Source organism: Sciurus vulgaris, assembly GCF_902686455.1.
Source record: "Sciurus vulgaris genome assembly, chromosome: 13".
NCBI lineage: Eukaryota > Metazoa > Chordata > Mammalia > Rodentia > Sciuridae > Sciurus > Sciurus vulgaris.
This window is the reverse complement of record NC_136474.1, coordinates 82,184,611-82,206,851: the sequence shown is the minus strand read 5'-3', so window position 1 is coordinate 82,206,851 and position 22,241 is coordinate 82,184,611. Positions and strand designations below refer to the sequence as shown.

The following is a 22,241-nucleotide window of genomic DNA, read 5'->3' as shown; positions in this document are numbered from 1 at the left end:
TAGCCGGCTTCGGGCTCTCGGAGGGCGGCGGTAGCCCTCGCCACCTGCGCCCTCTCCTCACCCGGCGACGCGCTCCGGCCCTCCGCCCCAGCCCACCCGCCCGCCCGGGCTCACCTGAGCCGGAGGCGCCCCCGACTGCCGGCCAGCTCGGCCAGCCGCCTCCAGCCCCGGCCCTCGGGCGCGCGGTCCAGGGTCTGGCCGAGCCTCCGCAGCAGCGGCTCCCCCAGGCGGAGGAGGGTCGCGCCGGCCAGGGAGGCTAGCGACTGCCCCGAGGGCGCGGCCGGAGGCGGCGGCAGGGCCGGGGGCGGCGAGGCCTGCGGTGGCTCCCCCCTCAGCGACATGGCCGGCGCGAGCCGCGTCGGGCCTCGGCTCCGGCGCCCTTCCGCTCGCCCCTCGCTCGCCTCGGAGCCCGGAGACAGCGGCGGAAGAACTCGGGCCGCGCTGCGCAGCCCTCGCAGGAGGAAGCTCGGCTCCCCGCCCCGCGAGACAGGTTCTCCCCGGCTCCCGCCGGGCGGGCCGAGGGGCGGGGCCTCCGCTGCGCGCGTGCGTGCGGCCGCGCCTCCCCCGCCCTCCCCCGCCGCCTCCCGGCCCGCGCGGCGCGCGCTGCGAACCCGCGGAGCAGGAGGGCACGGGTGGCTGCCGTTGCAGGAGGAAGCGGTGCAGGAACTGCGCCCCGGCAGCTCCTCCTGGGCGAGGAAGCCTGCGACGCTGGGGCTTCCCGATGCCGTGGGAGGAGGCTTGCCTCATGCTGGGGATGGGAGCGCGCGGCTCAGGGTCTCCGGCCCCCACGCGCCTGTTCCCGAGCCGCGCTCGCCAGACTTGGGGATTTGGGTGTGCCGGGCTACGCCACCAGCTCCCACGTTGGGCAGCCTCAGCGGACGCTTCCTCCTTTTTAGGGTTCCATGTGTATGGCGTTGCCAAAGGGTAGCAGTAGTGCTGGAGCTTCATATTCTTGACAGGAATTGACCGAAATCTCTGTCTAGACGTTAAAAGATTTTTTTTTATTTTAAATACCAAAGAGTCGGGCCGAGGGTATAGTTGTAGAGATTAGTGATAGAGCACCTGCCTAACGTGCACAGGGCCCGGTTCCGTCCCTAGCACTGCAAACAAAACAGACTGAGCTGTGGTGTATTTTGGCTAATCAGATCTGGGAAATTGTTTTCTCCTGGTCTGACTGCCATCCACATTCTTTGTAATCAGAGCAGGTAACCTTATAGAGGATGCATTTTCTGGAATGATCCACAGTAGATAAACTGATAGAGGAACTACACCAGAGCTTTCTCCCAATCTTAACTATATTCAAGGCCACTATCGCACTGGAAAGTAGAGGTTAGTTTGGGACAAAAGCAAGCAATTTTATGAAGTCCGACCAGCTAGGTAGCCCTCAGAAACAAGGCTGAAATTCAGGCCCAGCTTCTGGGGCCATTAACTTTTTTCATCAGTCCAGACAGCAGGATTTTCTGCAGCAATAATTTGGATGCCCAGATTTTCATACCTGTTGGTATGAAACATACAGGCTCCACCACATTCTAGCAGTCACTAAACTTTTTCACTCCTGTATAAGTTCAGAATTCAGAATGCACTATAATGGTTAAGAGCATGACTTTTGGATCCGGAAATATTTGCTGGGTCCAGGATTTATGATATTGAATAAGTTAATTTCTGTGCTTCCTCTGTTAAATGGGACTGAAATATAGTTTATATAAGGTTTCTGCCAGAGTGAAAGGATTCGATGTGCATAAAGCACTTAACTTAGTGATTGACACAGAGTACTCAGTAAATGTAAACTCTTACCCTTACCAATACAAATGCTGTTTCACATTCTGCTTGACTTGGCAAATCTTTTCCACTTAGTGTTTTCCTGTTTTGTTTTCCATCACTGGACAAATATTTTCTCAGAGTCATTACCTGCATGTTCCTATTAGGGAAGTTAAGTCTTCTAGTCTTTATTGGAAGTCTTCTAGTCTTTATTATTTATTTATTTATTTGCGGGGAGGGGGCCACTATTGGGGATTAGAACTCAGGAGCACTTAATCACTGAGTCACATCCCAAGCCCTATTTTGTATTTTATTTAGAGACAGGGTCTCACCGAGTTGCTTAGCTGAGGCTGGCTTTAAATTCGTGATCCTCCTGTCTTAGCCTTCTGAGCCATTGGGATTACAGGTGTGTGCCACTGCACCAGTAGGAATCCTACCTTCTAATTTAAATTCTGTAGACTTTTTTTCTAAACCTACCTTGTGCAGAGTGTTACTTAAACAGCATATGTGAATATGGACTAAAATGGGTAGCTGTGTTATATTTATTTACCCTCAATCTGATCTATCCTTCTCAATCTGATCCAGTACAGCTCAGCTGGGCACTACATTGACCCTCATTCCCACTTCCCTACTTCCTGAGTATTACTTTGGGGGGGGGGGTTGCTGGGGAATTGAACCCAGGGCCTTGTGCGTGCTAGGCAAGAACTCTACCAACTGAGCCCCCTCCCCTACTTCCTAAGTGAGGGAATCCCTCATTTAACCCTATTCCCAACCCTGTTTTGTACCCAGCCACTTTACTACCTATCCAGTTACCCTACCCACCTACCCTCCATCCTATACTCTGGATTGACATTACATTTTATGACTGGTCTTTTCTGCTCTCAATCACATATTTCTGCTGTATAATTTTCTTTCTTTTTTTGGGGGGGTGAAACTCAACCATGAGCCACATCCCCAACCCTATTTTGTATTTTATTTAGAAACAGGGTCTCACTGAGTTGCTTAGCACCTTGCTTTTGCTGAGGCTAGATTTGAACTCATGATCCTCCTGCCTCAGCATCCTCAGTGACTGGGAGTATAGGCATGCACCACCCTGCTTGCCATATTTTCATTTATGTTCTGGGGCATAATGGCAGAATAGAAAGAACATGATCTTTAATTTGAATCTTGATGCTGCTACTTATTAGTGATATGATCTTAGACAAGTTACTTAAACTCTAAGCTTCAATTTTTATGTCTGTAAAAAGCAGAAGATAGTAGTACCTGAGAGTAGGTGTCGGGAGTAGTGCAGTATATATAGTCATATTTGCTTGTAGTTGGGGATGTGTTCTGAAAAATGCATTGTTAGGTGATTTCATCGTATTTTGAACATCAGAATGTACTTAAACTGAGCTGGATGTGACATGACTAGGCAACATGATCTTGAGGGACAATATTTGTACATGGGCCCCCTCATTGACCAACATTTTGTTATGTGGCATATGCCTATATTAGTACTCTCAAAATTGCACATTAATTCTGAGAACAATATAATCAGTAATTCAACTTCCTTTTCCTGTCAATTATATTATATAAAGACAGGAGAAAAGTTGAAAGCACAGATCTGATTTTTAAGTGTCCCTTAAACGTTCATGCATCCTTACGGAATATATCCTTGGTAGTTCTTTCTCATTAGTTTAAACTGATATAGATCTTTATGAATCCAGACATATGCAGGAAGCTCATGGTTTCATTCTGTGGAACTTTACTGATGTAATCTTCAAAACACTCAACAGATGTGGAAGTTGACTCATAGATTTTTTTTTTCCCCTTTACACAATGTAACTATAGATGGTCTCTAATTAAAAATGGCAGAATGATACACATTATTTCATAACTGGACAGGTTTTTAAAAGACCCAGTACAGAATACCTGTAGGTCCTTGAATTTGTTACAATGGAGAAAAGAAAATAGGCGTTACGTGATGAAATGGTATTCATTGTCTCCCACCTCTTATTCCATGCCTGAAACCCTTGGTGACCCCTCTGACTCAGCTCCTGTATTGGGGCCACTTGGGCGGCCCTCAGACAAGACTTGCCTTGTCACATCCCCTGTAGCCTGTTCTTGTTGACATTTCTGACAGGATTAGGGGAATTTTCTCAATTCAATTTCAACTTTGGAATTGCCAAGAGTCACGCTAGTATTCCACACCCTACTTTCAGGATGAATCACCCAGACCTAAATACTTGATGTTGGACATGGTGAAGACTACACTTACTTGTCTAAATGTATTCTTTCATTAAATTATTAACAGATATGTGCTGAGTGTGCCTACTTTGTGTCAGGCTACATACCAAATAATGTTAAAGGATGGTGTTTAAAAAGAAAGTTAAAGTTATGATTCCCAACAAGTCCACTATGTACATGTTAGAAGTTTTGTTTAATTCATCAATTAATTGAGTTACAACCACTTTGGAGGAGAATCCAAAGACTTGCTATATGTGTAATCTTGTCAAAAATGCCAAAGTGTATTTGATTTGTAGAAACAAAACTGGCTTCTTTCTCATTGTAGAAGAGAGATTAATTGGACTGCCACCTTGCAATTATTTATAAACAAGAATTATGTGTACTACTCACAGTTTTTTACAAGTTGGCTTCTATTTCTCCAAGTTGTAAAACAGCCTAGTCAAAGACAATGCAAGGAAAAGATAAGCAGGGAGATGTGCTGGGCAAGATGTCCAGTTCATTTCAGTCTCCAGCAGTGTTTCTTTTGAGTTCTTTGAGTATAGTGTTGACAAAATCCAAGCACAAGAATGGTGAATACTCTGCTGAGCAAAGGAAGTGTAAAAATACTGAGAAGGGCTTTTCCATCCATGTGAAAAATGAAAAGAGATGCTTGGAGAAAAGGGCAGAAAGAAGAGCAACGTAATGGCCATAAAACATCATGGCAGGTTGGTGACCTGCAGTTGGTTCAGGAAAGCTGGAGACACACATGAGAAAGGAACAAAGACTAAGACCCAGAAGGCAGTGAAGATCAGATTGGGTCAGGCCAAAGGACCAGGTTTTTACCTTATAGGTCTGTGCCTTTCAGAGGATCATTTGAGCCTCTGGTGATACAAGATACTTTTGAATAGCACATGGATGTTTTTACTTCATAGTTATATACTTATTTAACACAGAAAAGAAAAAACAATCTGCCAAAGTTGCCATTTCTCTAATAGTATCGATTAGGACAATGCCAACTTTAAAATGTGATTTCACTGAAAGGAAAAAGAATCTATTAAATTTCCAAGAGTGCAGTGATATGTGACTATGTTAAGACTTCTAAAACAGGTAAATATTTAAAGTTTGAGAGATTCTGCTTTAAATAAGTGATGTGGAGTAATGGAAAAATTTTAAAACTCACTTGGGCAGTACTGTAGGGAGGGGCAAGACTGGAGATTCAAGAAGTACTACAATTTAGTACAAATGAGAAATAATGGCCTCTTCCAAGGTCTTGATTCTGTACGTGAAGAACGGAGACAGAGTGAAGAAATGTTTGGGGTTACTTTTTGCCAGTCTAGGGTATTGGTAGGCTGCATGAATCACTATGCTTTAAAGAATGTTGTTTAAACTTTCATAGCTTATTTTAATCATCAGGAAATGAAACAAGAATCTCTAGTATGTGGAATATTGTAAAAGTACAATAGAGAGGACAAAGGTAGTACAAGGTCCTGTCCTGTTGTTTTCCATTTTATTTATTAACTTCCTTCTTCTCATGCTGGAGATTGAACCCAGGGCCTCACACATGCTAGACAAGTTCTCTACCACGGTGCTACACTCCAGCCCCAGCCCTGTTATTAAATAAAGAAACTGGAAAGGTGGAGATGATGAATTATTCCCAAGAGGAGAACTGTGAATATACGTATACAATGTGATAATAAGATTGAATACAGTAAGATTTAAATAACTGATTATCCAATGACCAGCAAAGCCTTCTTATAGGCAGAGTTTAGAGCTGGATCTTGAAGGCAGGGATGGAAAGTTCCAAGTAGGGGAATCAAGGCCAGAGGGACTAGAGATGGACTTCAGCATTCAAGGGTTGGAATACACATTGTCTTAGAGAGAGAAGTGGCTAGTGAAGGGAAGTGAAAGTTGTAAGGACTGTGGCTGACAGCAGGCTTTGGACTCCAAAAGGACTAAGTAGGGTTTGCAGGACCAGGCCTACAACAGAACAGTGGAGTCAGGAGCAGCTACTTCTCTGACTCTAGGGCACATTCCCCAGGATTCTTCAGGTTTCACTGCCTTTAGTACATGAAATTAGCTGTTACTTTACTGGTAGTCCTTCAGTATGCTCAGGGAATTGGTTCCAGGCCACTCTTCCCCACAGCTACTAAAATCCTCAGGTGCTCAAGTCCCTTATATAAAATGGGGTGGTATTGGCATAAATCCTATGAACATCCTCCGGTGTACTTTAAATAATCTCTAGATTAATTTATAATACCATATGTAAATGCTGTGTAAATATTTGTTACACTGTATCCTTTAGGGACACATGACAAGAAAAAAGTTGTACATGTCCAGTACAGGTGTATTTTTTTCCCTGAATATTTTTAATCCTTGATTGGTGGAATCAGTGAATGTGGAACCATGCATAAGGAGAGCTGACTGTCCAAAATTTCTCCAAACTTATCTGTTTACTGGGCCTAGTTTTACAAGGCGCATCCCAGAACTAGTGTTCTAGGGTTATCCCCAAGAGAGTGCTGCCTAGAACCAGCCAGATCTGAAGACCTGTAGCTGCTACGTCTCCTCTCGATCCAGTGTCCAGAGCACTGAAGTGCCACTGCTCCTTCTGTCCCACTTGTTGGCCACAGTGGATGACCTGGAACACTGTCCTTTTCCTCATATCTAGTAATGATTGTCCAAATTCAAATGCTTTTTTTCAAAAATGATAAAACAACAAGACAAAGAAAAAAAAGAGAGATTAACTTATTTGAGAATGGCAAGTCTTGAGGCCTTTACTTACTATTCCTTAGACCTGTTGTCAATATTTTCTTTCTCAAAGTTTACTGTGGGATTTCTGTATTTACCCATGTTGTGCATGTATGGACTTGTAACTTGTATACTTTGAAGTCTGGGATTAAAGAACCACAGGGAGCCTGCATATATTTCCATCTGTCATCATCCTTCCCTGTCTCCACATACAGAATCCCAGTTGACTTTCGCATGGAGATGGAAACCTATAAATTCAGAGAAACAGTCCAATCTGCAGACAGGGTGACAAAACATTCCAAAATTGACATTTCAGAATAGACACCTTTTTGGGGAGGAAGGGCATATTATTTTACAGTAAAGTATCCTTGCAGTTAATTTTCAGTTAACACATTTTTGTACCAGGAAAAGAATAATTTAGCAATGCTTTAAAAAATGGAAGACATTCTCAGGCGTGACACTCCTCGCCCAGGATATTACCATCTTATCTTTTCTGTTTAAAAAAACTTATCTGAGCATGAATATGTTATGAATAATATTAGGCATTATGATAGAAGTGACATTATAGTAGGAAAAATACTGAATCAGATTGAATTTATTGTCTACAATGAAAATGTCAGTCACTTGGATACTTAAATTACTGTGAGAGATACATTTCAACTGCAGGTTGGAATTATAATTGAGGTGTTATTTCTAATGAAAGTTTGACACTGTTGGGATTTTAAACAGGGTAATAACCACAATAATCCATAGAACAGGTGTTTGAATTTGTGACAGTAACAAATGCAGCAGGTTACAATGCAAATGGAATCTCTGAAGAAATTCATTCAGCCATGAATTCGTTCTTTAGTACCAACTACCAATCAATATACTCTCTTGAGTTTTAAGAGGGATGCTGCCCATACCAATGTTCCTCAGACTTGGCTACACTTTAGAATCAGATGAAGGAGCAGGGCAGGGTGGCACACACCTATAATTCTAGTGGCATGGGAAGCGGAGGGTCACAAGTTCAAAACCAGCCTCAGAAACTTAGTGAGGCCCTAAGCAATTTAGTAAGACCCTATTGCAAAATAAAAAATAAAGGAAAAAAAGTGGGCTGGGGATGTGGCTTAGTGGTTAAGCACCTCTGGGTTTAATCCCTGGTACCACCCCCTCCAAAAAAAAAAAAAAAAAAAAATCACATGATCACATGATGAGAGTATGTTAGTTCCTCAAAAAATTTAAAGTAGAATTGGCATACAATCCAACAATTCCATTGCTGAGTTTATGCCCAAAAGAATAGAAAGTAGGGACTTGGATCCTGCTTAGGATAAACAAATCCCTCAGGTTTACATTCAGAGTAGCACATTCGTAAAAGCCAAAAGAAGAAAAGAATTCAAATGTCCATCTACAGATGAATGGATAAACAAAAGGTGGTGCATACACGCTACTGGAATATTATTTAGCCTTAATGAAGAATGACATCCTGATACATGCTACATCATGAATGAACCTAGGAGAATTTGGGCTAAGTGAAATAAGCCAGATACAAAAAGGCAAATATTGTATGATTTCACTTATATGAAGTATGTGGAATAGTTACATTCATAGAGATAGGAAAATAGAATGGTGCTTTCTAGGGAATGGGGGAGGAGGAATGGAGACTTATTGTTTATTGGTTTCAGAATTTCTGTTTGGGATGATGAAGAAGTTCTGGGAATGGGTAGTAGGGACTGTTGCACAAAATCACGAATGTGCTTAATGCTACTGACTTGTACACAAAAATCATTAAAATGGTAAGTTTTATGTTATACTGTTTAACACACACACACACACAGAATCATCTGAAGAACCCTGGAACAATACTCCATACCTAGGCCTCAATTCCTAGGGATTCCAACTTTTCTTGGTCTGGGATGAGGTGTTTGTAAAAGCTTTTTAGGTGTCTAAGGTGCAGGCTGGTCTAATAAGGGATGCATAATCTCCAGAGCAGTGGTACTCAGTCTTCACTTGGGAAGTTTAAAGTATACCAGTGTCTGGATTTTATACCCCAGATCCTTAATTGGCTTAAGGGTGCTGCTTGAGCATTGAAATCTTTTTTTCTTAATTCCTCAGCCGACTCTAATTTTGTCAAGGTCAAGAACCATTGCTCTTGAGAGCCCCCAGGATCTCTGCCTTTGAATCCACCTTTGGAGAGTAAGTATTAAATATGTCAGTGATGAATTCCAGATCAGGAATGAGCTTCTGGTGAGAGTCAAGGGGACAAATTCTCTACATCCTCTTGATTTTTCCTCTTTCCCTTCATGGACTCAGAATGTTAAAAATTGAGAGGCAAAGGAGAGCAGTAGAGGGTACAGGAGAAAGAGTGATCAAGCTGTCAGACTATCAAGGGAGAAAGACTGTTCTAGACATCTAGACATCTGACTTTCACCAGCTTCCAGTGTGGGCAGTGCACTCATGCTCCCAACCCAGTCCTTAATCCTCATTTGAATTTCCCTTCCTACCCAGGAAGTGTGTTCAGCCAGGGCTCAAAACCTCTGGGAAGTTGATCTATCCCAGACAGGAGACTGCTGCGGTTTGTAGCCCAAAGTTCCTATGTTGGAAACAATCCTCAACACAAGAGTGTTAAGAGACAAGACTTTTAAGAGGGATTAGATCATGAGGGTTCCACCCTCTTGAATTGATTAATGCTGCTTATTATGGGACCAGGTTAGTTGTATTGGGATTGGGTTCCTGAAGAAGATGGGTTCGGACCACTTGCCTTCTCTCTTATGTACACTCTCACTTGTGATGCCTTCTGCCACATCATGATGCATCAAGAAGGCCCTCACCAGATGCAACCCTTCTATCTTAGACTTTCCAGCCTCTAGATTTCTACTGCAAAGCAAATAAATTGCAATTGTTTATACATTGTCCAGACTCTGGTATTCTTCTATAGCAGTACAAAACAGGCTAAAACAGACCATAGAGCTGGTGTGTGAAAAATGAGCCAGTTTGCGTTGAAAGAATCATTGAGGTAGGTGGTAGACACATGGCATCTTCTCTTCCTTAGTAGTTGTATTTCTATTCTCCTGCATGGATGCCAGCTCAGGGTGCTTATTGGGTGCATTTCATTCCTGCTATTTTTTGAGGAAAGCTCTCCTCTAGCCCCAGATCCTTGGAACCAATGCCAACTAGGCAAAGGGTAGGGTATAGACTTAAATCCACAACTGAAAGGCAAAGTGGGATCAAGGTAACCCTAAAAGAGAGAAAGTATGACAAATGAAAATGAGGCCAGCCCTGATCTGGGCTACAAGGTAAAGTAGTGGTTTCTCATTATCCTATTCCATCAAGGTAGAAGCCCAAGGTAGCAGTCTGTTTTCTTTTACTATAACAGAATACCCAAGACTGGATAATTTATAAAGGAAGGAAGTTTATTTTCCCTCATGATTCTGAAGGCTGGAACATTCAAAGCATGGCAGCAGTACTTCTGGTGAGGATCTCATGCTGCTTACACTCAGAGCAGAAAGAAAAAGGGCAAGTGGGTATGTGCCACATGGGGAAAACATGAGGGGCAGGCTCACTTTCTTAACCCACTCTCAGGAGAATGAACCAACTTCCTTGAGAAAGCATCAGTCCTTTTTAATCACTCAGTCACTTCTCAAAGGCCTTACCTCCTAAAAACCACTATAATGGCAATCAAATTTCAAGTTTTGGAGGGGATAGGCCATATGCAAACCATAACATCCATTATAAGGATTTTTGCTAATGATTCACCCATTGGTAAAGAGAGCATATTTTCATGCAATGTTCCCGCAGAATATGACCTTCTTCTATGGAACCCATGTTCTCTAGGAACCTAGGATAGAGCTGAACAGATAAATTATACAAGATGAGATGCTTGACACAAGTACTGTCCACCATCTGCATCTGTGAGTTCTGCTCCCACAGATTCAAACCACTGTGGGTTGAAAATATTTTTTTCAATGGTTTTTCTAAACATATACAGGTTTTTTCTTTGTCATCGTTCCCTAAACAATACACCATAACAGCTATTTATATAGCATTTACATTTTATTAGGTATTATAAGCAATCAAGACATGATTTAAAGCATATGAGAGGGTGTGCTTAATTGTGCCATTGTTTAAAAATTTTTTTAAATGAGTTTTTATTGAAGGAATAGTAGACACTCTCAGGGTCTCTCAAGGAAGAGAGGGACCCATGTGCCTCTCTTGCACTCCAGTTTTATTGGGGATCCCAGAGAAGTTTTCAGAGAATCTGGTCCAGGTACACCTTTTTGTTTTTTTGTGGTGTTGGGGATTGAACCCAAGACCTTGTGCTTGTGAGGCAAGCACTCTACCAACTGAACTATATTCCTAGCCCACTGTGCCATTTTTATATAAGGAAATTGAACACCCATGGATTTTGTTATCCACAGGGGACACTGGAGCTAGTCCCCCACAGATAACAAAGGATGACTGTGCATATTTAGTCACCTGTTTAACTGTAATCAGGGAATGTTGGCTCTAAGGGACATCTTAGCCACGAACATGTGCTCTGGCACCTAGAGAGGGTTTTCTCTGTCTCTTCTTTAACCTCTACCATAGCAGTTCTCAAACTACGATCTTGGGTCAACAGCATCAGCATTTTTGGGGAAATTTTAGAAGTGCAAGATTCTCAGGCTCCGACTCAGACTGTTTGAATCAGAATGTTCGAGGACAGATCCAACAGCCCTGCAGTCATTCTAAGCTTACTAATGTTTGAGAACTGCTCCCCCAACACTTCAGCTTCAAAAATACCTTGGGGCAATAACTTCTCTTAGATCACTTTCAGTCACAGAGAGGATTACTTCCTGTTTTATGTCTAAATTTATCTCCCTAAAGCTTTGATGAGTAGAGCACACAGTCTTCAAAAGTGTAGACACTTTTTTCTCACATTGCTTTGTAGGTATCAGCAGAAAAGGAACCACACCTAAGGAGGAGATGAAGGCAGAGCTGGAACTGGGGAAACAGGGCTGATTGTTGCACTTCCCTCCAACCATTGTTTGACAACAGGATACTCCAAGATCCACTTCAAAGAGCAGCATGGCATAGCATGGCATGGGGCTTGGGTACTTAAGATTGATAACACGAGTCAATGGACTTGGGAAGAACTAGAGGTGATGAGAGTCTCATATAATGACCAACATTACTTAAGAAATTGTTTGAATAAAGCAAGACAGAATAGAGAGGGGCATAGCCCATTGGGTACTGAGCACAGAGGAGGAAATATGGCCCCAGATGACTGACTAGGATTTAGAATGTGATGTTTATTTCAGAGAACTCAGGGGAAAATTTCATTTAGCATCCTATTACTTGTATCTTCTGTTATGGTTTAAACCTTAAATATCTCCCCAAACTCATGTGTTAAAAGCTTGGTCCCCAGTGTAGCAGTGTGCAGAGGTGGGGCCTTTGGGGAGGTGATTTGATCAAGATGGCTCTGACCTCATGAATGGATTAATCTATTGCTGGATTCACATCCTGATGGACTATTTAGGAGCTGGGACCTGGTTGGAGGAGGGGTCATTGGGGGTATGCTCTTGAAGGGTTTATTTTGTCTCCAGCCCTTTCTGCGCTCGCGCTCTCTCTCTCTCTCTCTCTCTCTCTCTCTCTCTGTGCTTCCTGGCCATCATGCAATGAACATCTTTGCTCTGCCACATGTTCCTTGCCATGATGTTCTGTCTTGCACAGGCCCAGAAGCAAAGCCAAGTGATCAAGGACCGAAACCTCTGAAGCTGTGAGCCAAAACCTTTCCTCCTTACCAGTTGATTATCTCAGATATTTTGCCATAGGGACAGAAAGCTGACTAACAAGGCCTCCTTAACTTGGCATATCCCCAAGGTCATGGATGCACTAGCCTATTTTAAAGCTCACACATCTTTACCACCTATAACAGTACTCTTGGAAGGACTGCTACCTTCTTCCCATGAGAAGCATTTCCCTGTGAGCTCACTTCACTTCCTGTCATCAAGCCAATGTGTAGCTGGGTGTGGTGGTGCATGCCTGGAGTCCCATCTGCTCTAGAGACTGAAGCAGGAGGGTCCTTTGAGGTCAGGAATTGGAGGCCAGCCTGGGTAACACAGCAAGACCCCATCTCAAAGCAAACAAACATCACCAAGACAATGCCTGAAACTCTTTGCACATGGTTTAATCCCATGTTTTTGGAGGGGGGCATTGTTTGTTTGTTGTTTTGGTGGTGCTTGGGGATCAAACCAGGACTGAGTGCATGCTAGGCAAGTGCTCTACCAATGAGCTATATTCCCCAGTCCAAAATTTGCATTTCATGTGGAACTTTTGCTAAAGAGTTTTGTCATTATAAGTAATTACCTCCCTAACTTGCATAATATAATCAATATACCTTCCTTTTTCTGGGTACCACGTTATTACTCACTTTGTGGATTACTTGTGCATTTAGATTTCCTTATCTTTATGACAGATCCCATGAAGTATTATTGCAGTTTGACAGCTTCTAGCTCATTGGTCCTCTCCAACACCAGTTTGACTGATGGTCACTCAGTTTCATCTTCAATGAATACAATCCAGTTCTGGTGACTTAAAACTTGAGTTTTCAATGTCTCTTATTTAACTGAATGCTTCAAAGCTATTTGCTTCAAAAGACACTTGAGAGAAAACTATTTCTTAGAATAGGGAGCAAAGACTAAAGTAAAGAAAGTGTGCCTGGGTTGAGCCCCTCATTCCTGAATGCACATTTGCTCTGTTAATCTACACCAAAGGCAGCAACATGGACTATATGCTTGGGTTGTAAACTTTTGGTTTCACCCTGTTATGTTTCCTCCCTTTGTGGTTAGCCACTTGGGAGGGGATTTCCAGAGATGCAGGTTCTACAGATAGTTTCCCAAAATATTTTGCATTGTTTTGGGTAAGAGAGTGGGTTGCCTACCGTGTGACACCTAGGTCTTGGAAAGCTGTTATGATTTATAAAGTGTAGTCACATGATCATAATTTATCCCACTGGTGAGGGAGGACACCTCTGTCAAGACTTGTTCTTTCAAAGACTTGTTTCTTTTTTTAAGAAAACTTAAAAATTGTTCTTTTTTTAAAAAATTGTGGTCAAATATATACAACATAAAATTGGCCACTTAAGCATTTCTAAGTGTATGATTCAGTGATATTAAGTTCACAATGTTGTATAACATACCACCTGTCCATTCCTAAAACTTTTGCATCATCCCACACAGAAACTCTGATCACGTTAAACAATAACTCCCTACTGTCCCTCTACCCAGTCCCTGGTAACTTCGATTGTACTTTGTGTCTCTATGAATCTGACTACTCAGAAGGCCTTATAAGTGAAATCACCCATTTGTCTTTTGTATCTGGCTTATTCTTTCAGCACAAAGATTTCTAGATTCATCCATGTTGTAGCATGTATCAGAATGTCATTCTTTTTAAAGACTGAATAGTATTCCATCGTGTGTGTGTGTGTGTGTGTGTGTATAATCACACCAAAACAAAAATTCCAAGTATATAAAATAATTTTTAATCCATTCATCTATTGATGGGCATTTGAGCCATTTCCATCTTTTGGCTTTTGTGAGTATGCTGTATTGCATACAAGGATCTTTTGGGTATGTATGTAGCACTGGAATTATTGGATTGTATGGTAATTCTGTTTAACTCTTAGAGGAACTGCAGAAAGACAATTTTTGAAGTACATATGTTTTCTTCACTGACTGCAAGTTGACTTTCCAGGCCCCAAATGTGATATGAAAGAATGTTTCAGAATATGTTGTTACCATTTAGAATCAAGGAGTTTGGGCCTGTCAACTGCTCTAGAAGCTGGTTTGGTGGTCCTGACAAAGGGCATGGTGGAGGCAGTTCAGTCTAGGGTATCTTATCTGGACCCCATGGTATTTCTATACAGAAAAGATCTAGGTCTTTTCCCAGGAGGACCCTGATTTTTAGGACAAATCCAAAAGTAAGCCTGCATCCTGAATGAAACAAACTGGAGCTTCTCCAGAACTGGACTAAATCCTAGCATTGATCTATGTAAGACTAACACTTTATCTTCCTAAACTGCCTAATTACATTCGTCCAAGTTCTGACAAGTTTCATTGCTACATTATACTTTACGCCATTGCTACTGCTGCAAACTGGTCTGAATTACCTTCATTTCCCTTGTGAACTCCTTTAGTAGTGTATCTTGCTGGTCTTTGGCATGTACTTTTGTGCTTCAAAGTGTAGCAAAGATAATTCTTTTGAAATCCTGATCTGATCATATCATCAACAGAATTTTGTGGGGGGAACCAAACAAGATAACTGTAAAATTCACATGGAAAAGTAAACAGGAAGTTTTTGAAAAACAAAAGTAAGGAGAAGGGACTAACCCCTCAACAATCAAAATAGATGATAAAAGCCATAAGTACTAAAATGTTTTCTATCAGTACGTTCACAGATTGATGGAACAGAATACAGAGCAAAAATGAGACCCAAAACAGATTTAATGAATTTAAATTATAATAAAGATGCCATTTTGAATAAGTGGGGATTTTCTTGGGGATGGTACTGGAGATTTAATGCAGGGGCAATTTACCACTGAAGGACATCCCCAGCACTTTTAACTTTTTATTTTGAGACAGGGTCTCACTAAGTTGCTTGGGGCTTGCTAAATTGCTGAGGCTAGCTTTGAACTTAGGATCCTCCTGTCTCAGTCTCCTGAGTTGCTGGGATTACAGGCATGCATCACTGTGCCCAGTTAGTAGGGAAACTTTGATTTTGCACAATTAGGTGTTGAGATGATTAGAAAAAAAACTGTTTCCTTAATTCATGTATCACACCAAAACAAAAAGTATATGAAGTGTGTGTGTGCGTGCATATGTGTTGCTGGGAATCCAACTCATGATCTTGCACATGCTAGGCAAGTATGCTACCACTCAGGTAGCCCCCAGTCCCTCTAAATACATGAAATACATGCAAGATTTTATAAAGATAGAAAGAGCCCGCACCTGTGTAAATACAAATACAAGGCTCTTCCCAAACTGCCCTCAACCCCTCATAAAAGCTGCAAAGAATTTTAGTCTCTTATCTTATCTGTAAAGGCTAGGTGACTGACCCCAAAGTAAACCTTGCTGGCACAAAAGCAAACTTAAAGATAATGACGACCCTTCTCTCGGAGGTCAGGGTGACCCACAACTTAAAATGACATGCTTTGTATACAATTTTATATGTTAGCCAATCAAAAAGAGCACTGTAAAACTGCTTGCCTTTCATTATAAAAACCCTGCTAAACAAGGGCTCGGGGCCTCTTAGCATCACCGGTTACTGAGTGCGCGGAGGACCAGGCTCGAGCTTGCTAATAAATGACTCTTTGTTGCTTGCATTGATCGTGGTCTCTGGTGGTCTTTGTGGGGTCTCAAGCCACTGGGCACAAAATATGGGGGCTCGCCCGGGATACCCCAAGCCCACCCAGGCACCTGATCATAGAGTCATAAGTGACATAATTGGCCGGTGAGTAAGGCATTGCCGCATTTCTGTCTGGATTGCATGCGGGTTCTGGTTCTGGGCTGGTAAAGTCCTGGCAGATGCGCTATAAGACCCCAGCAGGGTCTCGAGAGATGTCCCCTCAACCCATCTGGGCAACTCTTTGTCGCGTCTGGGCAACTTTTGTGTTGCATCTGGGCAACCTTTGTTTTGTATCTGGGCGACTATTTGTCACATCTGGGCAGCCTTTGTGCTGCATCTGGGCAACTTTTGTGTTGCATCTGGGCGATTCTGTGTCGCAATCGGAAATTTTTGTTTTTGTCGACAAAATACCAACTGGCCAACTTTGATTTAGAGCGCTATATGTCTGTCTGTTTGTGTATTGTACCTTACAGTCTTTACTCTTGTCTCATATTAAATTCTTTATTGTGTTAGTCCGATCTTAGGCTTAGGGATACTATTGCAGGGTACTTTACAGTCCTTTTCCTTGTTCCTAAGAGATTTGTTTACTCCAATCCCCCTAGGCAGAGAGCTCAGCAGCTCCATTCCTCAAAAGTAGTGGGAAATAATGTTTTGTGATTTTCTGCATTCAAACCTAACCTGATTTCTCAACCAGAAAAAAAAAAAGGGTTAAAAAGTTCTGGGCAAGACTTAAAGTCAAGAATCACATGATTATTTCAATAGATGCAGAAAAAGCATTTGATAAAATACAGCACCCCTTCATGCTCAAAACACTAGAAAAAATAGGGATAGTGGGAACATTCCTTAACATTGTAAAGGCCATTTATGCTAAGCCCATGGCTAGTATCATTCTAAATGGTGAAAAACTGAAAGCATTCCCCCTAAAAACTGGAACAAGGCAGGGATGCCCTCTTTCACCACTTCTATTCAACATCGTTCTTGAGACTCTGGCCAGAGCAATTAGACAAACCAAAGAAATTAAAGGGATACGAATTGGGAAAGAAGAACTCAAACTATCCCTGTTCGCTGATGACATGATTATATATTTAGAGGAACCTGGAAATTCCACCAGAAAACTCTTAGAACGCATAAGTGAATTCAGTAAAGTAGCAGGTTACAAGATCAATGCCCATAAATCCAACGCATTTTTATACATAAGTGATGAATCTTCAGAAAGAGAAATTAGGAAAACTACCCTATTCACAATAGCCTCGAAAAAAATAAAATACTTGGGAATCAATCTCACAAAAGAGGTGAAAGACCTCTACAATGAGAACTATAGAACACTAAAGAAAGAAATTAAAGAACACCTTAGAAGATGGAAAGATCTTCCATGTTCTTGGATAGGAAGAATTAATATTGTCAAAATGGCCATACTACCTAAAGTGCTATACAAATTCAATGCAATTCCAATTAAAATCCCAATGACATACCTTACAGAAATAGAGGAAGCAATTATGAAATTCATCTGGAAGAATAAGAAACCCAGAATAGCTAAAGCAATCCTTAGCAGGAAGAGTGAAACAGGGGGTATTGCAATACCAGATCTTCAACTCTACTACAAAGCAATAGTAACAAAAACGGCATGGTATTGGTACCAAAATAGAAAGGTAGATCAATGGTACAGAATAGAGGACACGGACACAAACCCAAATAAATACAATTTTCTCATACTAGACAAAGGGGCCAAAAATATGCAATGGAGAAAAGATAGCCTCTTCAACAAATGGTGCTGGGAGAATTGGAAATCCATATGCAACAGAATGAAACTAAACCCGTATCTCTCACCATGCACGAAACTAAACTCAAAATGGATTAAGGACCTCGGAATCAGACCAGAGACCCTGCAGATTATAGAAGAAAAAGTAGGTCCAAATCTTCACCTTGTTGGTCTAGGATCAGACTTCCTTAACAGGACTCCCATAGCACAAGAAATAAAAGCTAGAATCAACTACTGGGATAGATTCAAACTAAAAAGCTTTCTCTCAGCAAAGGAAACTATCAACAATGCGAAGAAAGAGCCTACAGAGTGGGAGAATATCTTTGCCAATCATACTTCAGATAGAGCACTAATCTCCAGAATCTATAAAGAACTCAAAAAACTCTACTCCAAGAATTCAAATAATCCAGTCGACAAATGGGCTAAGGAAATGAATAGACACTTCACAGAAGAAGATCTACAAGCAATCAACAAACATATGGAAAAATGCTCAACATCTCTAGTAATAAGAGAAATGCAAATCAAAACCACCCTAAGATTCCATCTCGCCCCAATTAGAATGGTGATTATCAAGAATACGAGCAACAACAGGTGTTGGCGAGGATGTGGGGAGAAAGGTACACTCATACATTGCTGGTGGGGCTGCAAATTAGTGCAGCCACTCTGGAAAGCAGTGTGGAGATTCCTTAGAAAACTTGGAATGGACCCTCCATTTGACCCAGCTATCCCACTCCTTGGCCTATACCCAAAGGACTTAAAATCAGCATACTACAGAGATACAGCCACATCAATGTTCATAGCTGCTCAATTCACAATAGCCAGACTGTGGAACCAACCTAGATGTCCTTCAATTGATGAGTGGATAAAGAAACTGTGGTATATATATACAATGGAATATTACTCAGCCATAAAGAATGATAAAATTATGGCATTTGCAGGCAAATGGATGAAATTGGAGAATATCATGCTAAGTGAGATAAGCCAATCTCAAAAAGCCAAAGGACGAATGATATCGCTAATAAGTGGAGGATGACACATAATGGGGGGGAGGGAAGGGTTAGTGTTAGGGTTAGAGTTAGAGTTAGGGAGGGGGGCAAGTATGGAGGAAGGAAGTACTGTATTAGAGGGTAAAGAGGGGTGGGGGGAAGGGAAAAAATAACAGAATGAATCAAACAACATTACTCTATGTAAATTTATGATTACACAAATGGTATGCCTTTACGCCATGTACAAACAGAGAAACAACATGTATCCCATTTGTTTACAATAAAAAAAAAAAAAAAAGTTCTGGGCAATTCCTCCCTCCCCGCTGCCTGGCCTTGCTGAAGCCTGCATTGGAATGTAAACTGTAGCAGTCTCAGCAGGAGAGGGGGGAGTAACCTGAGAGGGAAAAAAAAAAAAAAAAAAAAAAAGCTGTCCATTTTAAACTCCTGGGCTGCTACACAGAACTAACTCATTTTCTAGGATTCTTGTTTTGTTTGTTTTTCTTTAATGCTGTATTTTTGAGCTCATAATTTTGATCCTACATACCTAGGTTAATGATTTTTTTGATCAGTTCTATTTTTATCCAACTCTAGAGTTATTTTTAAACATCTGTTACATTGCAATGGGGATGAACATTACAAGGCCTTTGCTTTTGTGTTATGTGTATCTGTTATTGTTTAAGGTTGTATTGTCTATGAATGTACCTGACAAAATTGACATAAATAATGAGCATGCATAAAATTAAAATTTTAAAAATGGATCCAAATACTTTTATTCACGTGATTTAAAAGGGTTCAATTTAAATTGGGTAAGCTAATAAAAGTGAAATGTCTTTAGAAATAATTCGCAAGTCTCTAGGTGGTCAAACTAATGAAGTGTTGATGTTAAACAATGTCTAATATCAATTGTTTCTAGGACTTTTCTTCAACAGGAAAGAGATAGCAAATACTGTTCAGGACACTTGTCTGATATCTTGGTTTTTGCAGAATAAGTGAATTAAATTTAACATGTACTACTCAAATGTGTTTGTAGAGACATCTGATTAATTTGCAAAGTTAAAATGCTAATTGTTAAATAACATTAAGTACTGTTAAGTCCTTAAATTCCATGGAGTAACATACTTAAACATTATTGGTGTTTTCATAGGTTGGTAAATTAAAAAGTGTTTAAAATTGCTTTGTGTTATTACTAAAAACAAGGTTATTAAGAGTTATGTCCTAACAGGTAAAACCCCAACCCGGAGGGTAAGCGTTCCATCTGCTCCCTTACCACTTCCCCCTGCTCCCCCTCCAGTTCTGCAAAGCTCCAAGGAGCTCTTAGATTTGGATTTAGAGTTACCATCTTCCCTCTCACTGTGTTTCAGTTAGAGTACTATAAACAACAAAGTATTTTATCTTATTAAAATGGAGTAATTTATCTAAATTCAGAAATTTCATGAGAGTTGTTTCAGAATGTGAACAAAAAGGTGTCGACAGAAAGGAAAGAGAAAATAAAAGGTTCTGGGTATGGAAATATATTTAGTAAAAGGGAAAAGGAAATGTTTCTGGGTAAAAAAGTGTTTATGTGATGAAATACATGAAGGTCTAAGTAAGTGCTAAGAAAGTCTGTGTGTAAGTAAAAGGCAGGTTTCAACAAGTTTGCATGTAACTAAGTTGGTTGTATGTATGTGAGACAGCTAAAGCTATTTAAAGTTTTTCCTAAGGTGAAATACTAATGTTCTGATATAAACCAATGTTTAATCTATATGGTAAAATGACATGGTAAAATGACAAGGATTTCTTAGAAACACTAATATACTCTTAACTTTGTGTCTATTAAGTTTTATTCTTTAGAACAATTAGTCTTAAAAATTGGGATGTATACAATTATGGTTAAACAACTGTTAGAGTATTGTACTATGTTACAGAGTCTACATTTTTCTTTAAAAACTAAATTTGATAAGATAAAAGTGTCAAGGTAATTGTGAAATGGTCACCAGTTGTATATTAAATGTGTTCATATTTTCCAGGTATACAAGTTTTTAAAGCAGGGAGTTTATCAAGTGCTGCTATTCTCCAGAATAAACTTGTCTGTAATGGTAATCTTAAACTTAAGGAGTACATTTTATTGGGGATTTATTTTTATCATTTAATATTCTATTATGGGATCTATTATCAATAAGATATAAGTAAAATTGGCTACTTATTACGCTGAGATAAAAATTTAAATGTAAATGTATTTCTAAGAGGTAGTGACAGCCTGATTTGTTTAAAGGTTCATATAGTAGAAGGTGAAAGCATTTCGCTACACAAAAGAAAACTTAAAAGCTCTCAGCCTTTCTTTGATTGATTCCTGTTTTGGATATAATGTTAGACTGTGTTAACTAATGTTCATATAGACTCAGAAATCAATATATGTAAACTTCTTAAAATGACATTTAATAAAAAGTGTAATGCGCAATAGCAAAAATGGGACAACAATGACTGAGATTGGGGTCTCTGACCACATGACTGTAGCATGCCTGGTGCCTGGAAGTGTTCCTGTGTAGGAGCACAAGATGCCTAACTGCTGTAGCGGTACCCTCCCTGGGGAGGCTCTGTACAGGAGTCCTATTAGCTCTTACGTTGACCTCAGGCACACAGCTCTTGGGCAGAAAAAAAATTGTTTTGCTAGATAATCAGTGTTTCATCAGCTCCCTTCTCTGGTTCCTGCCCACCTGACAGTAACTTTGGACAGTGGACTTCTTTGATAGCTACACAGAGTTCCTAACATTGCACTTTGCAGTTGTGGAAAAAGTTACGTAGATGTTTTAGTCTCTGTAATTCTCCTGAAAACAAAGAATAATGCTTACATAGTCTTTAACCTAATAACAAGACATGTATAAAGATTGCTAACATAACTCTTTAGATCTGCATCTCCATCAGAGAACAGAGCTCCATCTGATCTCAGCTTAATCTTCAAAATATGTGTTTATAAACCTTTATTTTCCAATACTCCTTTGTCCCTCACTGAACTTGAAAATTTGGTCATGCTGGTCATGGCAAAAGGGGCAAAAATTAGCTTCAGGATTAGAACATTTTACTTAAGATTTGTGAAGAGCCCTGCCTTACCTGAGATAAGGCTCTGCCTCACCCTGCTGCATTTTAGAATGGCTCCAAAGTAAGCCAGACATTAACTCATTTAAAGTTGTGCTCAAAAGTTTGAAGTTTGTTGTAAAAATTACTGTGCTCTCAAACAGGGTATATAATGTAGAACTCAGCCAAAATTCAAGATAGCTATTATACAAGCTGAATATATAGTTTTACTCTTGCTAATTTCATTTTGTAAAACTGTTACCTGTTAATGTTTTGCAGAAGTAGCTGCTTCAAGAACACACAACCTAGGTAACTTGTGATAATAAGCCATCACCTACAGAACAGATAGTGGTAACTTCCAGTACTAATGCAGACTC

General features: G+C 40.7%; 1 protein-coding gene across 8 annotated transcripts in view; it reads right to left on the bottom strand.

The window, feature by feature from the left end:
• Positions 1–22,241, bottom strand: part of MALT1 (MALT1 paracaspase) — a 109,326-nt gene that overhangs the window by 63,879 nt on the left and 23,206 nt on the right. For 6 of the 8 annotated variants that reach the window (XR_013758705.1, XM_079108671.1, XM_079108672.1 and 3 more), the window contains exon 1: positions 115–484. The exons of the other annotated variants lie outside the window; for them this stretch is intronic. Coding sequence is in view for 5 of the 6 variants with exons in the window: in XM_079108671.1 (XP_078964797.1) it covers positions 115–341 (227 nt within the window). In the remaining variant the exon portion in view is untranslated. Of the gene's footprint in view, positions 1–114; positions 485–22,241 lie in introns of those variants that run through there. 8 annotated transcript variants of the gene reach the window in all.